The sequence below is a fragment of the Scyliorhinus torazame genome, chromosome 8 (assembly GCF_047496885.1).
Source record: "Scyliorhinus torazame isolate Kashiwa2021f chromosome 8, sScyTor2.1, whole genome shotgun sequence".
NCBI classification, from domain to species: domain Eukaryota; kingdom Metazoa; phylum Chordata; class Chondrichthyes; order Carcharhiniformes; family Scyliorhinidae; genus Scyliorhinus; species Scyliorhinus torazame.
In genome coordinates, this window is record NC_092714.1 from 111,804,108 (window position 1) to 111,826,724 (window position 22,617).

General features: G+C 49.4%; 1 protein-coding gene across 2 annotated transcripts in view; it reads left to right on the forward strand.

The window, feature by feature from the left end:
* ltn1 (listerin E3 ubiquitin protein ligase 1) overlaps positions 1-22,617 on the forward strand; it is a 268,450-nt gene that overhangs the window by 10,665 nt on the left and 235,168 nt on the right. For both annotated transcript variants that reach the window (XM_072514034.1, XM_072514036.1), the window contains exon 3: positions 12,354-12,452. In XM_072514034.1, coding sequence (XP_072370135.1) covers positions 12,354-12,452 — 99 coding nt within the window. The remainder of the gene's footprint in view (positions 1-12,353; positions 12,453-22,617) is intronic.

A 22,617-nucleotide genomic window follows, 5' to 3' on the forward strand; every position in this document is an offset into this window, starting at 1 on the left:
TCCCTCTGCAAAAATACTCTCTGAATCCGAGGCACCTTACCCGCCCATATAAACGTCAAAATCATCCTATTTACCCTCTCAAAAAATGATTTAGGCAGGAAAATTGGGCGATTTCTGAAAAATAAATAAAAACTTTGAGAGGATTGTCGTCTTCACGGTTTGGACCCCCCTTGCCAGCGATAATGGAAGAACATCCCACCTCCTTGAATCCTCCTTCCCCACCCCCCCTCTACCAAATTAGCCTTTTCAACTTGCATAACAGAGCCCAACAATGCGCCACCTGTATTCCCAGATACCAAAAACTCGACCTCACCAGCCGAAACAGCAGCTTCTCTAGATGTCTTTTTTATACCTGGGAACTTACTGGGGATACCTCTTTTCCCCGCATTTAACTTATACCCCCAAAACAAGCCAATTGTAGTCAGTATATCCATAATCCTACTCATACTAGCAAGATCAGCAAGTCGTCCGCCTGTAGGGATACTCAATGTCTCAGGGCAAACAAAAATAACCTGAATCTGATGCGTTAATGTGAACACTAGCTATGGGGGCACTGTACAACAACCTAATCCAGCCAATAAACTCTGGCCCGAAACGAAACCGCCCCAACACCTCAAAAAGGTACTCCCACTCAACCCGGTCAAATGCCTTCTTCACGTCCATGGATATTATTACCTCCGTTTCCTGACCCAACAGGGATGTCATCACCACATTTAACAACCTCCTAATATTAGACGATAACTGTCGCCCCCTTCGTAAATCCTGTCTTGTCCTCTGCTGTCGCCTGCGGCACACAGTCCTCCAGGCTCATTGCCAAAACTTTGCATCTACGTTGAACAGTGATATCGATCAATAAGAACTGCGCTCTGGATCCTTGTCCTCTTTTAAAATGAGCAAAATCGAAGCTTGTGCTAAAGTGGGCCAGAGCTCCCCACTGACTGATGAGTCATGAAACATTTCCATTCGATGAGGCCTCAACTCTGTCGTAAACCTTTTAGAAAATTCTGCTGGGAATCCTGGAGCCTTCCTAGACTGCATTGAACCAATGGCATCCACCTCCACCTCCACCACTACCTCCACCACTCCCCCTGGATCAGAGACCACCCTGCCCCCAGAGTCCTTTATTTGCCCAATCTCCCTTGTTGCCATCTCAGCTGGTGTGCAAGCAAGCTACTGGCCTTCTCCGCATGCTCATAAAACACCCCTTATCCAGCGAATATTCCAATCTTGCCCTGTCGAAAGAAGTTTAAACTCCATCTGGAGCTTCTTCCTCTCGTTTAAAACTCCTCCTCTGGGATGGGTGAGCACTACCAATCCACTGCCAAAATGGCCTGTCCATCAGAGAACAGCACAGAACAGGCCCTTTGGCCCTCGATGTTGTGCCGAGCATTGTCCGAAACCAAGATCAAGCTATCCCACTCCCTGTCATTCTGGTGTGCTCCATGTGCCTATCCAATAACTGCTTGAAAGTTCCTATAGTGTCCGACTCCACTATCGCAGCAGGCAGTCCATTCCACACCCTAACCACTCTCTTGAGTAAAGAACCTACCTCGGACATCCCTCCTATATCTCCCACCCTGAATCTTATAGTTATGCCTCCTTGTAACATCTACATTCACCCGAGGAAATAGTCTCTGAACCTCCACTCTATCTATCCCCCTCATCATCTTCTAAACCTCTTAAGTCGCCTCTCATCCTCCTCCGCTCCAAAGGGAAAAGCCCTAGCTCCCTCAACCTTTCCTCATAAGACCTATCCTGCAAACCAGGCAGCATCTGGTACATCTCCTTTGCACCCTTTCCAATGCTTCCACATCCATCCAATAGTGAGGTGACCAGAACTGCACACAACACTCCAAATGTGGTCTCTCCAGGGTCATGTACAGTTGCAGCATAACCCCGCGGCTCTTAAACTCAAGCCTCCTCCTTCCGCCTTCTCCCTATGCACCTTGATCAAAATTAGCTCCCCCCCTAATTGCCGTCTTCAACGCCTCCCAAAATATGGAAGGACAGTCCTTCTTGCTTTTATTACTCTCGACATATGTGCCTGTAGCTGCCCCAATTCTTTCACATGCCCTCTTATCCGCCAAAATAGCCACATCCAACTTCCACTGCGGTCGCTGGGTGCCCCCCTTTTCCACACACACACACCCACAAAATGCAGCACACAGTCCAACATAACAATTCACAAATTTTCCAATCCCACCACGCAAGCAGTGCCTTCTCCATGACAAAAAAAAATCATTACTGAGTACACTCGATGCATGTGCGAAAAGTAGGATAATTCCTCTGCCCTCAGGCGCCCAAACCTCAGTGAACCCAAGCAACACCTTCGCTATCCCTGACACCTTCAAAGACTTGAAGCCCAACCAATCCAGCTTGGGGTCAAGCACAATATTTAAAATCCACCCCCCATAATCAATCGGTATGTATCCAAATCCACATCACCCCAGTTAGGAGTGTAAACATTAACTAGCACCAGGGGAGCCCCCTTCAATCTTCTACTCACCATCACGTATTTACCACCTGGATTCCCCACTATATTACTCGCCGCAAAAGCCACCCTCTTGTTAAGCAGCATCGCAGCCCCCCTTGCATTCGAATCTGAATGGAATACTTGTCCCACCCATCCTTTCCTCAACCTTGTTTGGTCCTTAACCCTCTTGCAGAAGGCCCATTCAATTCTCTCACACTCCATGAGAGCAGTATGGTCGGGGTCTTCCCCCCCCCCCCCCCCCCCCCTCACCACCCCCTTCCCGATCAGACATATCTGTATCCCAGTGGACTCCCTACCTTGCACACCTCCAGCCATGTCCTTCCTGCTATTAGCTGAAGTTATAGGTAGATCTTACTTGGTCACAATTTCATGTCATTGTGACACAATCGTTTTCTGAAGAAGTTTGTTTTTCCACAGATGCCAGTATAAGCCATTTCAAGGGGACATTACATTGTCAGCCCACTCTGTACAGTTTTCTTTGCAACAACCTATCAACGACATTGGGAGGAAGAGTTGCAGTTACCGCTCATGGCATTTCTTTTCCCACAGCTCCAATTTCTTTAAGAGAGTAGGTCAGCTTAGACTGTCGGCGTCTTTTTCACATCACTGCTCAAGTGATATGAACAAAAATCACTAGTTGGCTTGTTTTTAAAAATCTCACCCCTCGTTACAACTGCGATGGAAATATTTGTCAAAGCAAGTGTTCGGGAATCTGAATTCTAGGCCTTGGTTGAGAATTCAAGGCTGTCATTTTATAGTTATGCTGGGAACATCTTAGTAACATTATTTTCAACAGGTGGTAATAGTGTTTTGTAGTAATGTAATTATTTTAATTGACAATGAAATAGAAAACAATCTTTGAGATACAATTTAAATGTCTGAGTTACAAAATAAATGTAATCTTGTAATCTTTCAATAAATAATGTGAACGAACTTCCGGTGGCGGACATGACCTGCTAGGTCACGCGTTCACGGCAGCTCCCGCCGAGGTCGGTATTTCGGGCCACTGAACGGGACGGCGGCGGCATTTGGAGGCTGAGACTGGTGTGGGAACGGGCGCTGGAGAGGTTCCCCCCGGTGCTGCATGGAGAGAACTAGGAGTGGGACCGGTAGACGCACAAACGCGGGGAAAAAGGCAGAGAAGGTCCGGGAAGACAAAATGGCGGCCGGAGAAGATCGGGAGGTGTGGGCCCAGTGGGCCAAAGACCAACGAGAATTCCTAAAAAACTGCTTTATGGAGCTTAAAACGGAGATGTTGACCACTCATGGAGCGGATTGTGGTGGCCCAAAAGGCGCAGGAGAAGGAGATCAAGGAGGTGAGGAGGAAGGTGGCAGAGAATGAGGACGAGATCCTGGGCCTGGCGGTGAAGGTGGAGGCACACGAGGCGCTACATAAGAGATGGCAAGAGAGGCTAGATGACCTTGAGTACAGGTCTCGGAGCCATAATCTGCGGATCCTGGGCCTTCCCGAAGGAGCGGAGGGGGCGGATGCGAACACGTACGTGACCACGATGTTGGGGACGCTGATGGGCGCGGGGGCCTTCCCGCGGCCCTTGGAGCTGGATGGGGCGCACAGGGTCCTCGCCAGAAAGCCGAGGGTGAAGGACCCACCGAGGGCGATGGTGATACGGTTTCATCGTTTGACAGACCGGGAGCGACTCCTGCGGTGGGCGAAGAAAGAGCGGAGCAGTAAGTGGGATAACGGCGAGATGCACACCTACCAGCAATTGGGAGCTGAGTTGGCGAGGTTGCGTGCGGGGTTCAACCGGGCTAAGGCGGTCCTCCACAGCAAAGGGGGTGAGGTTTGGGCTCCTTCATCCGGCAAGACTCTGGGTAACATACCAGGACAGGCACAATTACTTTGATACGCCGGATGAGGCATGGTCGTTCATCAGGCACGAGAAGCTGGACCTGAACTAAAGGACAGTTGTATGGGGGTGAAATGTGCGGGTGGGGGTGGACCGGGGGTAAGATGGCGGGTAAAGCATAAGATTATTTGCTTGTCTGCTCCAGTTTGGTTGGTGGTTTTGTTGTTTGTTTTGTTTTTCAGGAGTTTGGTTTTAGGGGGCGGGAAACGCCCAGGACGGGTTGTCCGACGCACGGGAAGGTCCCAGTTGGCGCTGGCCCCTCTACCCTGCGGGGGTGGGGGTGGGGGGGGGGGGAAGGGGAGGGGAGGGGAGGGGAGGGGGAGGGGGAGGGGGAGGGGAGGGGAGGGGAGGGGAGGGGAGGGAGGGGGAGGGGGGAGGGGGAGGGGGGAGGGGTGGCCCGAAGAAGGCAACAAGTTTAGGGTCGGCATACAGAGGCGGGAGAGGGCGGGGGCAGCATGTGTGAGCTGACTCACGGAAGCATAGTGGGGGGGGGGGGGGGGGGGGGGGCGGGGGGGGGGGGAATCAGAGCTAAGCGGATGCTTGGCAGGGGGGGGGGGGCGGCTGTGCTGACTGAAGGGGAGCCAGGTGAGGGAAATGGATGGAGAGTCGGACTGGGGGACCACCGAGGGGAGGGCTGGAATCGGGAGGCGGAGGCACGTGGCAGGCCGAAAAAGCGAGAGGGTTAGTCGGCAGGATGGGGGGGGGGGGGGGGGGGGGGGGGGGGGGGGGGGGGGGGGGGGGGGGGGGGGGGGGGGGGGGGGGGGGGGCGCGAGGGGTGAGGGTGGCCAACCCCCCGACCAGGCTGATCATGTGGAATGTGAGGGGCCTGAATGGGCCGGTCAAGAGGTCCCGCGTGTTCTCGCATTTGAAGGGATTGAAGGCGGATGTGGCCATGTTGCAAGAGACGCACTTAAAGCTCGCGGACCAGACGAGGCTAAGGAAAGGATGGGTGGGACAGGTGTTTCACTCGGGGTTAGACTCAAAAGACCAGAGGGGTGGCAATTTTGGTTCGTAAACTAACATTTGAGGCGGGGTAGCATCGTGGCGGACAAGGGGGGCAGGTACATAATGGTGAGTGGCAAGCTGCAGAGGGCCCAGGTGGTGCTAGTGAATGTGTATGCCCCAAACTGGGACAATGCGGACTTCATGAGGCTCGTGCTGGGTAGGATCCCGGACTTGGAGTCAAGTAACCTGATTATGGGAGGGGACTTTAATACAGTCTTAGACCCGATTTTGGACCGTTCCAGGTCGGGATGGAGGCCGGCGGCGGCCAGGGCCCTGTGGGAGTTCATGGGCCAGATGGGGGATGTGGACCATGGAGGTTTGTGCGGCCAAGGGCGAAGGAGTTCTCCTTTTTCTCCCACGTTCATAAAGTCTATTCGCGGATAGACTTCTTTGTGTTGAGTAGGGCGCTGATCCCGAGGGTGGAGGGGGTCGAATACTCGGCCATTGCAGTCTCGGACCATGCCCCGCACTGGGTGGACCTGCGGCTGGGGGCGGAGCAGGGTAAGCGCCCTCTCTGGAGACTGGATGTGGGGCTGCTGGCGGATGAGGTGTGTGGGCGGATAAGGAGGAGCATTGAGAACTATGTGGCAGCGAATGACACAGGGGAGGTAACGGTGGCAGTGGTGTGGGAGGCTTTGAAGGCGGTCGTTAGGGGAGAGTTAATCTCCATCAGGTCCCACAGAGAGAAGAAGGAGAGGGCGGAGAGGGAGACGCTGGTGGGAGAGATACTCCGGGTAGACAGGAGATACACTGAGGCCCCAGAGGGGGGCTGCTGAACGAACGCCAGAAACTTCAGGCGGAGTTCGACTTGCTGACCACGGGGAAGGCGGAGGCGCAGTTAAGGAAAGTGAAAGGGGCAGTCTACGAGTATGGGGAGAAGTAGGATGCGGGTGCAAGAGGGAGGCGGCTAGAGAGATTGGGGGAGTGCGAGATAAGGAGGGCAACATGGTGCTGAGCCCAGAGAGGGTCAATTAAGTCTTCAGGGAGGTCTACGTGAAGTTATACGAGTCGGAACCCCCTGGGGGTGCCGGGGGGCGGGGTGGGGGGGGATGAGGCAGTTTATGGACCGGTTGAGGTTCCCAAGGGTGGAAGTGGAGCGGATGGAGGGATTGGGGGCCCCAATTGAGTTGGAGGAGGTAGTCAGGGGGCTGGCAAGCATGCAGTCAGACAAGGCCCCGGGTCCGGACGACTTGTTGAATTTTATAAGAAGTTCTCAGAGCTACTGAGCCCACTCCTGCTAAGAACCTTCAATGAGGCAAACGAGAGAGGGACCCTCCCTCCGATGATGTCGCAGGCATTGATTTCGCTTATCTTGAAGAAGGAGAAGGATCCGCTTCAGTGTGGGTCCTACAGGCCGATATCGCTCCTGAATGTAGACGCCAAACTGTTGGCAAAAACTCTGGCCACCAGAATAGAGGACTGTGTCCCGGGAGTGATTGGGGAGGACCAGACGGGTTTCGTTAAGGGCAGGCAGCTGAACACGAATGTGAGGAGGCTCCTGAATATTATCATGATGCCCTCGGAGGGGGGGATGTGGAAGTGGTGGCTGCAGTGGATGCAGAGAAGGCCTTTGACAGGGTGGAGTGGGAGTATTTGTGGGACGCGTTAGGCAGGTTTGGATTCGGTGAGGGATTCATAGGGTGGCTCATGCTGCTGTATCAGGCCCCTGTAGCGAGTGTGTCCATTGTGCAGGGCATCCCAGTTCCTGGCCACTTGTATCCTCAAGTACCGAAAGCTCCTCTCCACTATCTTGAGCGGGAGCTCCCTCAGTTTCTCCTCCTGGTCCCTAGCGTGGACCACGAACAGCTCAGTCTTCCCCACGTTCAATTTATACCCCGAGAACCTCCCAAAGTCCCTCAGGATCCGCATGACCTCCCCCATCCCTTCTAGCGGGTCCGAAATGTACAACAACAGGTCATCCACGTAGAGGGAGACCCGGTGTCCCCACCCCCTCTCGCGCCCGCTCAAGATACAGCAGCGAGTGTGCCAAGAACCGTCTAAGGTCGGAGTATTTCAGGCTGCACCGGGGACGTGGCAGGGGTGTCCCCTGTCCCTGTTGCTGTTTGCCCTGGCAATTGAGCCGTTGGCCATTGCGCTCAGGACTTCAAGGGATTGGGAATGGGGGGGGGGAATTGTTGATATAATGTAAGTTTTATATGAAGACAACACCCATCTTGTTCTGTTTAATAATTCTTGTTAATTTTTATTATTATTTGCACTTCTATCTTTGTTATGTAAAAACGTTGGTTGGAAAAGCTTTAATAAAACATTTCTCAAAAAAAAATAACGTGAACAAAATACATATCGTGCCTGTAGTTAAATTATAAATATTCAGAATGCTGAATTTTGATGAGCTAAACGTATTTTCTAACACAGTTAGATTTGTTGAGTCATAAACTCTGTGGAATTGGTGCATCTTCATTGAGCTTGTAGAAGAGGGATATAATTATTTTGGATATTTTCTTATGTGATTGGTAAATCTAATTTTAAGGCTCTCTTTTTTTATCCCAAAAAAACTTGCAGGGAAAAAACACATCAGTCAATCCCATGGTGAGCACTGAACTAACAACAAGTAAAATTAATGGTAGTAGTTAAAATGGAGAAGGTAAATCTGAACAAATGGTTCAATAATGATACCATCAGTATCAGAGAATTGATGATACATCTGTGATTGGAGGTGACCTGTCTGTGATTTTCATTTTGACTATTCTAAATTACAGGCAACAATAAATCTTCTAGTGTGCTATTGCCTATAGGAGTTTATTTTGGCTTAATTTTATACATTGTTGCTGTCCAGCATAGGGCATCATCTGACGACAGACAAATATTGATACACACTGCCAGTTGAATTAATACAATGTTATTATTTATCTATGTGTTTATTTAAATGGTTATATAAAGTTTCAAAACTCGCAATCTGAACAAAAATACTACCCGCTAGAGGGTAGAGGCTAGAGGGTAGTCTTGGCTCGCTCTGGAGGGTGTGAGCTTCCAAACTCCGGTCTGTCTTGAGAATGTTGATCCTGGAGTTATCGCCCACTCAAATCTCGGAAGCGGCTGCTTTTTATGAAGATTTAGCTTGGAGTTTGTAGTTCATTCATATAAATATTCTAGTAGCGCACCTAGGCCTTATTCGTTCTTGTGAGAGCCTTGTTCTCGCTGTTCCAAAACAATGTGTTATCAGCAAAATGTCCAGTTGTAAGCCATCGTTGTCCGTTCCACAAACTTTATTCTGCTTAAACTGCAGTTTCCCCACACACAAATCTGTTGGCCTCTTTTACCACCATGCCTCACGGCACAATTTTGGCCATCTTTCTTACTCAGCAACAAGAATTGTTTAACACAAAAGGAGGCCACTTAGCTCATAATGCCGTTACCAGTGTCTTTTTATATGGAAAAAGATCAGTTCCAGTTCCAGCATGCAGAATTTTCTGAGGTTCTTCATGATGTAGATTATTCTGGTCGCAAAAGTGAAATCCCAATGTCAACTGAGACAATAGCTAAAAGCGAAAAAATGTTTGACATTGCAAAAGTGATATAAAATGAAAATCAATTTGATAAATGCTTTGTAAATTTTGAAACATATTGCCATAAAAACAGAACTTTATGAGACTTTATGTTTTTTTAAAAAAATATTTTTTATTCTCCTTTTTCACATTTTCTCCCAAATTTACACCCAACAATAAACAATGATCAGTAACGAATGTAATGTCAGTTCCGGTATGAGACGGTTATGTTTTAAATAATCTCTTTAATTTAAGGTGAAACAGTGCTCTGAATAGGGGGTTTGTGTCTATGCTAAACCTCTGCTCGGAGAAGGGCCATATGAACTGTTTGTCACGGAAAAGAAACCCAAAGCGATACCTATTGAAAATCAAGTGACTATTTTCAAACCTTTTTTCAAAACATTTAGAGTGCCCAATTAATTTTTCCAATTAAGGGGCAATTTAGCATGGCCAATCCACCTACCCTGCACCTCTTTGGGTTGTGGGGGGGAAACCAACACAAACACGGGGAGAATGTGCAAACTCCACATGAACAGTGACCCAGAGCCGGGATCGAACCTGGGACCTTGGCGTTGTGAGGCGGCAGTGCTAACCACTGCACCATTTCAAACCTCGTCAGAGACAAAGAGAGAAACGATGCAGCTGCTGTTACGAGCGGGGAAAGACTATATTTGTGTTAGTAGTCAAGCAGGATGCTGGTGAGAGCTGATTCTGTTCGAAAACAAGACAGAACGACAAAGACTTCTGCTGTTTTTAAAGAACATAAAGTTGCCATGGTGGGCCTTGCTGGTGTAAATCAGTTCATTCAGGTGGAGGGAGTGGGGTGATGTTCGAAGGGCACTGGAAGTTTCAACCTGGTGTGAAAGAGAGAAATGAGCTGGCTGGGAAGCTGAGAGTATATTAGTCTGGATCGTAGTGTCATATATCTGCCAGAAGTGCGGTGCACGGCAAAAGAGTTGTAACATGTATCTCGATTATGTTAGTTAATGTGAAAGTATCTTCCCTTTGGTGTTGGGAAATCGCGATAAAATGGGGGAAAATCAGAAATCCAGTAATTGGGAATATCGTCCTAGTGGGTAAAGGTGATGACAAACCTGTGGGTTCTTCTGTATTCAGAACTAAAGTAGAACACGGAAAAGAAAATGATCATTCTTGTCTCGTGACTCGGAAGATCAAAATAAGTAAGAACAGGCGTAGGCCATTAGCCCCTCTCAACTGCAATACCATTCAGTAAGATCTGATTCTGGGCTTAACACCACTTTCTTCCCTGCCTCCCCATAACTCTTGACTCTTGTCAATCAGAAATTTACCTCAACCTTGAATATATTCAATGACCCAGCCTCCAACTGCTCTCTGTGGAAGAGAATTCCAAAGACTAATGAATCTCTGAGAGAAGAAATTCCTCCTCATCTCCGTCTTATTTTTTAAACTGTTCCCCCGAGGACTAGACTCCCCACAAGGGAAAACATCCTCCCACCATCTACTTTGTCAAACCCCTCAGAAAGACACCCCTCAATCTTCTAAACTCCAATGAGTAATCGATCTTTCCTCAAGACAGTATCAGGAATCTCTGAACTGCTTCTAATGCAATTCTACCACTCCTCAAGAGCCCAAAACTGCACTCTGTACTCCAGGTCTGTTCTCACTAAGATCCTGTACAGCTACAATAACACTTTCATACCAATATTCCATTTGCCTCCCCAAACCCTTGTTGTATCAGTATGCTAGCTGTTTGTGGTTCATGGACCAGGATACCCAGATCCCTCTGTACCATAGACTTCTGAACCCTTTGGACTGAAACTGTACCCTTTGGACAGAAACTGTGCCAGATTTTCTCAGATTTCGGACATGCGACTTGAAAGCAATCAGGAATGTTGCAGTCAGGAGTATGAAAAGTGGGCCAGATAGCTTTGTGTCCAGAGAATTGATGAGGAGGGAGACCCTAAAGTGCTGAAATGGACTCTGTATACAACACACCCTCTGGGATTAGTCTTGAGAATGGCTGTATTTATGAAATCAGAGGATTTAACTGAATATTACAAATGTCCAGTTTTCAGACAACAATGTACCTGTATTCTGTTTTGCCATTCTTCCTGCCAAAGTGGATAAGCTCATATTTTCCAAATGTTATTTTTAGTGATACGGAATCAGCACAGTCCTTGATATTGGCAGGCAACAGGAAATTTCCTCCAGAAAATTCCCTGAATAAAAACACATTGATAGAATTATTTTTGTCATTCCTTTGTGTAGAGTTTATTTAATATGTAGCTTAATTTCTGGTTTTGTAATTGTAGGCACTGTTCATTATTTTCCTTTTGACAATAAATATTTTTATTGGGAAATTACTAGGCTAGGATAATCCTGGAACTTGCTTCCTAACAGAACTGTGGGTGTACCTACATCACATGGACTGTAGCAGTTCAAGAAGGAAGCTCATCACCACCTTCTCGAGGACAATTAGCATGGAGAGGGGGGGTGGCAAGCACATTTGCCAAGCTGCTGCAGGCAGGGATAAAGCTTACTGATTGATATGATTGAACGCATTTCTGAATTGATAGCATCCCCACCCCATGCTAAACCAATTAAGGTGAACTGCTGGACCGCCAGCTGACATTGATTTTTGGGTCTGACTTTATCAAGCTCAGACTTGGCATTCATTGCCTGTTTGTTACTCTTGACTTTGTGGTGGCACTCTTGCTTTTAAATCAGACAATTGTGGGTTCAACCTGTTCTTCAGACACTTGAGCACATAATAATCTAGACACTGAGGAAATGCTGCATTGTCTAAAATATTGTCTTTCAGGTAAGATGTTAAACTTGTTGGATGTATAATATCCCGCAGCACCATTAGAAGAAGAGGAGGTATTTTCTCTCTGTGCGCTGGAAATCCCCAATCCTTCAATCCATAGCATGTATAAAGCACAGGTTATCTGGCTCCTTATTTCATTGCTGTTTTCGGGGACCCTTCTATGTGCAAATTGACCGCCATGCTTTTCAACATTACAAATGTGGCAACATTTTTAGAAGTAGTTGATTTCTTAAGTTCTATGTCTTGAGGTTGTGAAAGACTCTCTCTTTAATGATAGTTCTTTCTATTTTAATTAAATTGTATATTCGGTGATTTCTTTAGTCTTGTACTCAGTTTAGTTTTGAATGGGACAACAATGCTATATTTACTTTTCTGGTTCAAATAGCCTTATGACGAATCAAAGGTAGATTATTAAGATAATTGTAAATTAAGTGGTCTGTTTCAAGCTATTCTAGGATGATTGATTGCCCATTATTGCAAAGATACAGCGTATAGAAGGGAGAGTTCAATTAACACTGAAGTGTGAAATCATATTTGACAGAAAACCTATTGCATAGAATTCTGTTCTGAGAAATTATGATGTCCACTAACATTTTTTTCAGTGTGGTGTGGGTTTGATTTGAATGATGCTTGAATTACTCATTAAATGCTCATTCTCTGTTTCCTCTAAGGCTGTACAAGAATTTGGGACAATGTGCAAAGTGAAACACCCTGAGACTATAAAAGGAGCTCTGCCTTATTGGTCAAGAATTTACTGCAAAATTTCCATGGTAAGCTTCTGTGCATTCATTATTCCCCTAAATTTTCACTGAATGGTTGCAAGCAAATAAGCGATATCCACTGGACCGAGAACCAGGACATTGATCCAATAGTTACAAGGCGGCAGAGAGGGTATGGTAACACTAGGAAACCTGACTAAGCCAGGGGTGTGGAGTTCTTTCTGCATTTTAATAGCAGCACTTCATAATTTTGTGTGGACAATAAAGCTCTATTCTATTCTATTTTTGCTTCCCATTTCCCACCAGGCAGTTACCAGATCAGCTTTAAGTATGAAAATCAGGTTGCAGCACTGGGGACCCTTTGGACCAGTTCCTGATAATTGTTAGGGAAAAGGGAGTGAGAGATTGGGCTGGGAAGGGTTTGGTGGAGGAAGGCCTTTGCAGGAGGGAGGAAGTGTAAAGCTAGGGCTTGGAAGGGTAGTTTGGTGGAGAGAGAGGCTGCTATTGGCAACAGTGAAACAAAAGACTTCCCAGAAGGTCCTGCTCCTCTTAACCCACACGAAGTAGTGTTAAAATACATTTATCGTCTTCAATTTGAAGCTCACACTTTTCCCTTTGTTCCATTGGGACTAGGTGGCAACTATTAAATTGGGTTACCTTGTACTGTGGGAGCCTGGTTTAAATACGTTATTGAAATGTCCTGAAGTGAGATGCTCACTCAACACATAACCTGCTGCTATAAAACTGATAAAGGTTACATACACAGCCGATTGGGGATATTTTCCCAATTTTTAAACTTTTAACTCTCTCCTCTGCAACCTGTTGTTAGATGGAGGGAGAGTGGAGTACCATTAATATTGTACAGTAAGAAGTCTTACAACACCAGGTTAAAGTCCAACAGGTTTATTTCGATATCACTAGCTTTCGGAGCACTGCTCCTTCCTCGGGTGAATGAAGAGGTTAAAGAGGTGTGAATTGACTTCCGGGTGCGGCTATGCAGAGCTAGGTCGCATATTCGGTAGCTCCCGCTTGGAACGGACTTTTGGGCTCTTTTACAGGGCCCCCACGGCATTTGTTTGACATTTCCTGGCGTGGGAAGAAGGCTGCAGCATTCCCCTGACAGTGTCCCCCAGGAGTGTTGTGTCTTTTGGCTGCCAGACCCGGCAGAAACAGTAAAGGATTTGGCTTTGGCTGCAGGTTTAGACAAGGGCCTCTTCCAGCATGCAGGCAGGGGAAGGGCAAGCTTAAAGCTGCAATCTGACTTGACTCTATCAAAGGTGAATTCTAGCAGCAGAGGGAACAACTGTGAAAGGATCTACCAGGGCCATTGAAGAAGCAGGGACGAGTCTTCCGGTGGCGGCCATGGAGGAGTAGGTCGCGCATTCGGCAGCTCCCGTCTGGAACTGACTCTCAGACCTTTTTCAGGAGTTTCCATAGACTTTTTAAACGGACCAGAGGTGTAACGGCCAAAGGAGCGGCACTGGAGCAACGGGAAAAGCGAGGGAAAGAAAACAAAATGGCGGCGGCCAGGGACAAAGGGGAGCTGCAGGAGTTCATCAAGCGCTGCTTCGAGGAGCAGTGCGAGGAGATGCGCAAGGAGATGTTGGCACCTATGCTTTCGGCAATTGAAAGACTCGGGAACACCCAGAAGGTCCACAAAGCTAAGATCCAGGAGGTACAGAAAAGAGTCAGTCAGAACGAGGACGAGCTCGTGGGCCTGGCGGTGAGAGTGGAGCAGAACGAGACGCTACACAAGAGGTGGGCGGGAAGACTCGAAGACCTGGAGAACAGGTCGAGGAGAAAGAATCTGCGAATCCTGGGTCTCCCTGAGGGAGTGGACACGGGACTGGCCCAGAAAAGGAGATGGCTAGTCGGCGGGGTGTGGGTGGGGGGGGGGGGGTGAGGGGTGAGGGGTGAGAGCCCCTCCAATCCGGCTGATAACGTGGAATGTGAGGGGCCTGAATGGGCCGGTGAAGAGGGCTCGAGTGTTCGCGCACTTAAAGGGACTGAAGGCGGACGTGGCCATGCTCCAAGAGACACACCTGAAGGTGGCGGACCAGGTCAGGCTAAGAAAGGGATGGGTAGGACAGGTATTCCACTCGGGACTGGACGCGAAGAATAGAGGGGTGGCAATATTGGTGGGAAAGCGGGTGTCATTTGAGGCCAAGACTATTGTAGCGGACAATGGAGGGCGATATGTAATGGTGAGCGGTAGGCTGCAAGGGATGTGGGTGGTGTTGGTAAACGTATACGCCCCGAACTGGGATGATGCAGGATTCATGAAGCGCATGTTGCGGCGCATTCCGGACCTGGAGGTAGGAGGACTGATAATGGGAGGGGACTTCAATACAGTGTTGGATCCAGCACTAGACCGCTCCAAATCAAGGACTGGAAACAGGCCGGCGGCGGCCAAGGTACTTAGGGGGTTTATGGATCAGATGGGGGGGGAGTGGACCCATGGCGGTTTGCAAGGCCGCAGGCCAGGGAATTTTCTTTCTTCTCCCATGTACACAAAGCCTACTCCCGGATAGATTTCTTTGTTCTGGGTAGAGCGCTCATCCCGAGAGTGGAGGGGATGGAGTATTCGGCTATAGCCGTTTCGGACCATGCCCCACACTGGGTGGAACTGGAGCTGGGAGAGGAGAGGGACCAACGCCCGTTGTGGCGGCTGGATGTGGGACTGCTGGCGGACGAGGTGGTGTGTGGGAAGGTGAGGGGGTGTATCGAAAGGTACTTGGAGGCCAACGACAACGGGGAGGTGCGGGTGGGGGTGGTATGGGAGGCGTTGAAGGCGGTGATCAGGGGAGAGCTAATTTCCATTAGGGCTCATAGGGAGAAGACAGAGGGTATGGAAAGGGAGAGGTTAGTGGGGGAGATTTTGAGAGTGGACAGGAGATACGCAGAGGCCCCGGAGGAAAGATTACTTGGGGAAAGACGACGGCTCCAGAGGAGTTTGACCTGTTGACCACAGGGAAGGCGGAGGCACAGTGGAGGAAAGCGCAGGGGGCGACCTACGAGTATGGGGAAAAGGCTAGTCGGATGCTGGCACACCAGCTCCGTAAGAGGATGGCAGCGAGGGAAATAGGGGGAGTCAAAGATGGAAGGGGAGCCACGGTTCGGAGTGCGACGAAAATAAACAAGGTATTCAAGGCCTTTTATGAAGAGCTGTACAGATCCCAGCCCCCAGCGGGGGAAGAGGGGATGAGACGATTCCTAGATCAGCTGATTTTCCCAAGGGTGGAGGAGCAAGAGGTGGCTGGTTTGGGGGCACTAATTGGGTTGGAGGAGCTGAGCAAGGGTTTGGGGAGCATGCAGGCGGGGAAGGCCCCGGGACCGGACGGATTCCCGGTGGAGTTCTACAGGAAGTACGCAGACCTGTTGGCCCCGCTACTGGTGAGGACCTTTAATGAGGCAAGAGAGGAGGGGACCCTACCCCCGACAATGTCGGAAGCGCCAATTTCTTTGATCCTAAAGCTGGACAAGGACCCACTGTAATGTGGATCGTACAGGCCGATCTCGCTCCTCAATGTGGATGCAAAGTTGCTGGCAAAAGTGCTGGCCACGAGGATCGAGGACTGTGTCCCGGGGGTAATCCACGAGGACCAGACGGGATTTGTAATGGGCAGGCAACTAAACACCAATGTGCGGAGGCTCTTAAACGTGATAATGATGCCATCGGAGGAGGGAGAGGCGGAGATAGTGGCAGCTATGGACGCGGAGAAGGCCTTTGACCGAGTAGAGTGGGAGTACCTCTGGGAGGTGCTGCGCAGGTTCGGGATAGGGTTTATCAATTGGGTTAAGCTCCTTTACAGAGCCCCGATGGCAAGTGTAGTGACGAACCGGCGGAGGTCGGAGTACTTTCGACTGTACCGAGGGACGAGGCAGGGGTGCCCCCTGTCCCCCCTGTTGTTCGCATTGGCGATCGAGCCATTGGCCATGGCATTGAGGGAGTCTAATAAATGGAAGGGGGTGGTCCGAGAGGGAGAAGAGCATCGGGTGTCGCTATATGCGGATGACCTGTTGCTGTACGTGGCGGATCCAATGGAGGGGGATGGTGGAGGTCATGCAGACTCTAAGGGAGTTTGGGGAGTTTTCGGGCTATAAGCTCAATGTAGGGAAGAGTGAGCTCTTTGTATTACAGGTAGGGGACCAAGAAAGAGGGATAGGGGACCTACCGCTGAGGAGGGCGGAGGGGAGCTTTCGGTATCTGGGGATCTAGATAGCCAGGAGTTGGGGGACCCTACATAAACTGAATCTGACGAGGTTGGTGGAGCAAATGGAGGAGGATTTCAAAAGATGGGACATGTTACCGCTCTCGCTGGCGGGTAGAGTGCAGTCGGTCAAAATGGTGGTCCTTCCGAGGTTTCTGTTTGTGTTTCAGTGCCTTCCCATCGTGATCACTAAGGCCTTTTTTAAGAGAGTAGGCAGGAGTATTATGGGGTTTGTGTGGGCGAATAAGACCCCGAGAGTAAGGAGAGGGTTCCTGGAACGCAGTAGGGACCGAGGAGGGTTGGCGCTGCCAAACCTGGGGAGCTACTACTGGGCAGCAAATGTGGCAATGATCCGCAAGTGGGTTATGGAGGGAGAGGGGGCGGCATGGAAGAGGATGGAGATGGCGTCCTGTAAAGGAACGAGCCTGGGGGCGTTGGTGACGGCACCGCTGCCGCTCTCGCCGACAAAGCATACCACGACCCCGGTGGTGGCCGCAACGCTAAGGATCTGGGGCCAATGGAGACGGCACCGGGGTGCAATGGGAGCATCGGTGTGGTCCCCGATCAGGGGTAACCACCGGTTTGTCCCGGGGAAGCCGGAGGGGGGTTTCAGAGCTGGCATCGGGCGGGGATTGGAAGAATGGGGGACCTGTTCATCGACGGGATGTTTGCGAGCCTAGGGGCACTGGAGGAGAAGTTCAAGTTACCCCCGGGAAATGCCTTTAGATATATGCAGGTGAGGGCTTTTGTGAGGCGACAGGTGAGGGAATTCCCGTTGCTCCCGGCACAAGAAGTTCAAGATAGGGTGATCTCGGGTGTACGGGTCGGGGAGGGCAAGGTGTCGGAAATACACCAGGAGTTGAAAGAAGAGGGGGAAGCGCTGATAGGATAGTTGAAGGGTAAATGGGAGGAGGAGCTGGGGGAGGAGATCGAGGAAGGTCTGTGGGCTGATGCCCTAGGTAGGGTTAATTCCTCCTCCTCGTGTGCCAGGCTCAGCCTGATACAATTTAAGGTGGTCCACAGAGCGCACTTGACGGGGGCGAGGTTGAGTAGGTTCTTTGGGGTAGAGGACAGATGTGGAAGGTGCTCAGGGAGCCCGGCGAACCATGTCCATATGTTTTGGTCATGCCCGGCACTGGAGGGGTTCTAGAGAGGAGTGGCGGGAGCAATATCTCAGGTGGTGAAAGTCCGGGTCGAGCCAAGCTGGGGGCTAGCAATATTTGGAGTAGTGGACGAACCGGGAGTGCAGGAGGCGAAAGAGGCCGGCACTCTGGCCTTTGCGTCCCTAGTAGCCCGGCGAAGGATCTTGCTAATGTGGAAGGAGGCGAAGCCCCCCAGCCTGGAGGCCTGGATAAATGATATGGCTGGGTTCATAAAGTTGGAGAGGATTAAGTTCGCCTTGAGAGGGTCTGCGCAGGGGTTTTACAGGCGGTGGCAACCGTTCCTAGACTATCTCGCGGAGCGTTAGAGGAAGGTCGGTCAGCAGCAGCAGCAACCTTGGGGGGGGGGAGACGACGTCCTGGGAGGGGGGGGGGAAGAGGGGGGACTGCCTGGGAGGGTGGATGAGCAAGAGATAACATGAAGGGTTGAGGAAACTGGCACGTACGGGTGAGGGCCAGTGTACAAAGCTGTGTAAATATATCATTTTGCCATGTATATATCTTGCTCTGCGCGGTTTCTCGGTTTTTTTTTTTGTTACGGGGGGGGGGGGGGGGGGGTATTGTTTGTAAGGGAGAAAAATTGTGTTAAAAAACTTTAATAAATATATTTTTTTAAAAAGAGGTGTGAATTGTGTCAAGCCACAACAGTTGGTAAGATTTTGCAGGCCAGATGGTGGAGGATGAATGTAATGCGACATGAATCCCAGGTCCCGATTGAGGCCGCACTCGTGTGTGCGGAACTTGGCTATAAGTTTCTGCTCAGCGATTCTGCGTTGTCGTGCGTCCTGAAGGCCGTCTTGGAGAACGCTTACCCGGAGATCAGAGGCTGAATGCCCTTGACTGCTGAAGTGTTCTCCGACTGGAAGGGAACATTCCAACCTGGTGATTGTCGCGCGATGTCCGTTCATTCGTTGTCGCAGCGTCTGCATGGTCCCGCCAATGTACCACGCTTCGGTACATCCTTTCCTGCAGCGTATCAGGTAGATAACGTTGGCCGAGTCGCACGAGCATGTACCGCGTACCTGGTGGGTGGTGTTCTCACGTGTAATGGTTGTATCCATGTTGATGATCTGGCACGCCTTGCAGAGATTGCCATGGCAGGGTTGTGTGGTGTCGTGGTCACTGTTCTGAAGGCTGGGTTGTTTGCTGCAAACAATGGTTTGTTTGAGGTTGCGCGGTTGTTTGAAGGCAAGTAGTTGGGGTGTGGGGATGACCTTGGCAAGATGTTCATCTTCATCGATGACGTGTTGAAGGCTGTGAAGAAGATGTCGAAGTTTCTCCGCTCCAGGAAAGTACTGGACGACGAAGGGTATTCTGGCAGTTGTGTCCCATGTTTTTCTTCTGAGGAGGTTGGTGCGTTTTATTTGCTGTGGCGCGTTGGAACTGTCGATCGATGAGTCGAGCGCCATATCCCGTTCGTAAGAGGGCATCTTTCAACATCTGTAGATGTCTGTTATGCTCCTCCTCGTCTGAGCAGATCCTGTGTATACGGAGAGCTTGTCCATAGTGGTTGGCTTCTTTAATGTATTTAGCGTGGAAGCTGGAGAAGTGGAGCATCGTGAGGTTATCCGTGGGCTTGCGGTAAAGCGAAGTGCTGATGTGACCGTCCTTGATGGAGACGAGTGTGCCCAAGAATGCAACTGATTTTGGAGAGTAGTCCATGGTGAGTCTGATGGTTGGATGGAACTTATTGATGTCATCGTGTAGTCATTTCAGTGATTCTTCGCCGTAGGTCCAAAGGAAAAAAATGTCATTGATGTATCTGGTGTATAACATCGGTTGACGGTCCTGTGCGGTGAATAGGTCTTGTTCAAACTTGTGCATGAAGGTGTTGGTGCATTGGGGTGCGAATTTGGTCCCCATGGCTCTTCCGTGCGTCTGGATGAAGAACTTGTTGTCGAAGGTGAAGACGTTGTGATCCAGAATGAAGCGGATGAGTTGCAGAATTGCGTCTGGAGGTTGGCAGTTTTCGGTGTTGAGTACCGAGGTTGTTGCAGCAATGCCTTCGTCATGGGAGATGCTGGTGTAGAGTGCCGAGACGTCCATTGTGACGAGGAATGTTCCTGGTTCAACTGGTCCATGGGTGCTGAGTTTCTGTAGGAAGTCCGTCGTGTTGTGACAGAAGCTGGGCGTACCTTGTACGATGGGTTTCAAGATGCCCTTGATGTAGCCAGAGAGGTTCTCACACAGGGTCCCATTGCCTGAAACGATAGGACGGCCTGGTGTGTTGGCCTTGTGTATTTTCGGGAGGCAGTAGCAGAAACTTATAGCCAAGTACCGCACACATGAGTGCGGCCTCAACCGGGACCTGGGATTCATGTCGCATTACATTCATCCCCCACCATCTGGCCTGCAAAATCCTACCAACTGTCCTGGCTTGACACAATTCACACCTTTTTAACCTGGGGTTACCCCATCTCTGAATCTGTAAAGATTTAATCATCTGCTAATGCTCGCATTCTAAGCATTGTCTGGCATCTTTGAATCTGTCTATATATATGTTTCTGGAACATACCTCTTCATTCACCTGAGGAAGGAGCAGCGCTCCGAAAGCTAGTGATATCGAAACAAACCTGTTGAACTTTAACCTGATGTTGTAAGACTTATTATTGTGCTCACCCCAGTCCAACGCCGGCATCTCCACATCATTAATATTGTAGTCATTGAGTCTACAAATCAATAAACATATTTTTTCCATGAAAGCAACGCCAATGATGTTCAGTATTATCAGTTCATACCCACCACGCAAAGGAGTTGTCTTCCCAATTTAAGAACATTTATAGCCACATTATTCCAAATTACAAACATGTTACTTGCATACTACATTCCTTAATACTTCTCATATTTAACTGTAGTTATTGTTGTCATTGACTGTCCCTTGATTTGTGGATGACATCTACTGTGGGTTGAGTTTCTGCCATGGGTTTTCATGTAACTGAACAGATCCTAGATACCTTGTGGTCACTCAGGATTTCACTATATTACTATTTACCTTCTTAAACCTTTATGTAAATGTCATATAGTTGCAAAAGCTACAAAAAAAATGAATTTCTTCATGTGGACCAAAACTTCAGATCGTCCATTTTGAGTTTTATTCTCCACAATTCTGTTGATGTCTCTTGGACACAAATGTTTTTGTCTGTAATAAATCTGTTTCAAAAAAATCCTACCTTCATAAGATTTAATTTATCAGAAAGGAGGCTTTTTAATTTTATTCTTTTGGAGTTTTTTTTTGGTGTGGCCTTTTAATCCCTCCTGTGTTTTTAGTGTTTTCGTGCTTTGACTGTTTTGGTCTCAATGCTATTCACAACTAACATTCCTTCCCTTTTATCATGGAAACAACAACAGCCAGTATGACGGTTGAGTTGTTTTTAAGCTTCCACCAATATTATTATTATTTATTTAGAAAATATTTTATTGAGGCATTTATAATTTTAACATTTTTAACTAAACAGAGAGATCCAACACACACAAAAACCCCACAATAACACACCCAACTCCCCCCAGCCCTAAACCCTAACTATCCATACATTAGATTCCCTGCCCTTATTCGTCACTTCCATGCCTCCTCCCCCCCCCCCTCGGTGACGGTCAATTTTCCTTGAAGAAGTGGATGAATGGCTGCCACCCCTTAAGGCGAACTTAATTTTCTCTAGCCTAAGAAACCCTGCCACGTCACTGATCCAAATCCTTGACTTTGAAGGCTCTGAGTCCCTCCATCCCAGCAAAATCCATCTCCGGGCCACCAGGGAGGCAAAGGCCAAAATGTCGCCCTTTCTTCCCCCCTGGAGTCCCGGATCTTCCGCCACTCCAAATATTGGCATCTCTGGGGGCAGCACCGTGGCCTCACGGCGCCGAGGTCCCAGGTTCGATCCCGGCTCTGGGTCACTGTCTGTGTGGAGTTGATCATTCTCCCTGTGTTTGTGTGGGTTTCGCCCCCACAACCCAAAAATGTGCAGGCTAGGTGGATTGGCCATGCTAAATTGCCCCTTAATTGGAAAAAATGAATTGGGTACTTAAATTAAAAAAAAGAAATTGCCATATCTGGACTCGGAGTCACCCTCCCTTCCAGGTCCTCTGACGTGGCATCTGAAAATCCCTGCCAAAATCCCCTCCGCCTCGGACACGTCCAAAACATATGTACATGATTTGCAGGACTTCCTCCACACCGCCCACACCTGTCCTCCACCTCCTCAAAAAACCACAGTCATATGAGCCCTGTGGACCACCTTGAACTGGATCAGGCTAAGCCTGGAACACGACGAGAATGCATTGACTCTCCTCAGAGCCTTCTCCCATAACACTTCCAACTCCCCTCCCAGCTCTTCCTCTCACTTCCTCTTCACCTCCCCAATCGGAACCCTTTCCCACTCCATCAGTTCCTTGTACATTTCTGCGACCCTCTCCTCCCCAACTCCTGTTTTAGACAACATCTTATCCTGTAGTCCCCTTAGTGGGAGGCGAGGGAAGCTCGGGACCTGCCTCCGAACAAAATCTCGTACCTGCAGGTACCGGGCCCCGTTCCCACCCGGTAACTCAAACACCTCCACCAAGCTTGGGGAAACTCTCCTCAATAACGAGATCCCCAAATCTCTCAATCCCTGCCCGCTGCCACCTACTGAAGCCCCCGTCCAGCCACCCCCCGAAGCGAACTGGTGATTGTCACAGATCGGTGACCACACCGACGCCACCTCCAGTCTCATGTGCTGCCCCCATTGCCCCCACACTCTCAGGGCTGCCACCACCACAGGGCGTGTAGAGTATCGAGCCGGCGAGAAAGGCAGAGGTGCCATTAACACAACCTTCAGACTCGTGCCCTTGCAAGATGCCACCTCCTCTCGCTCC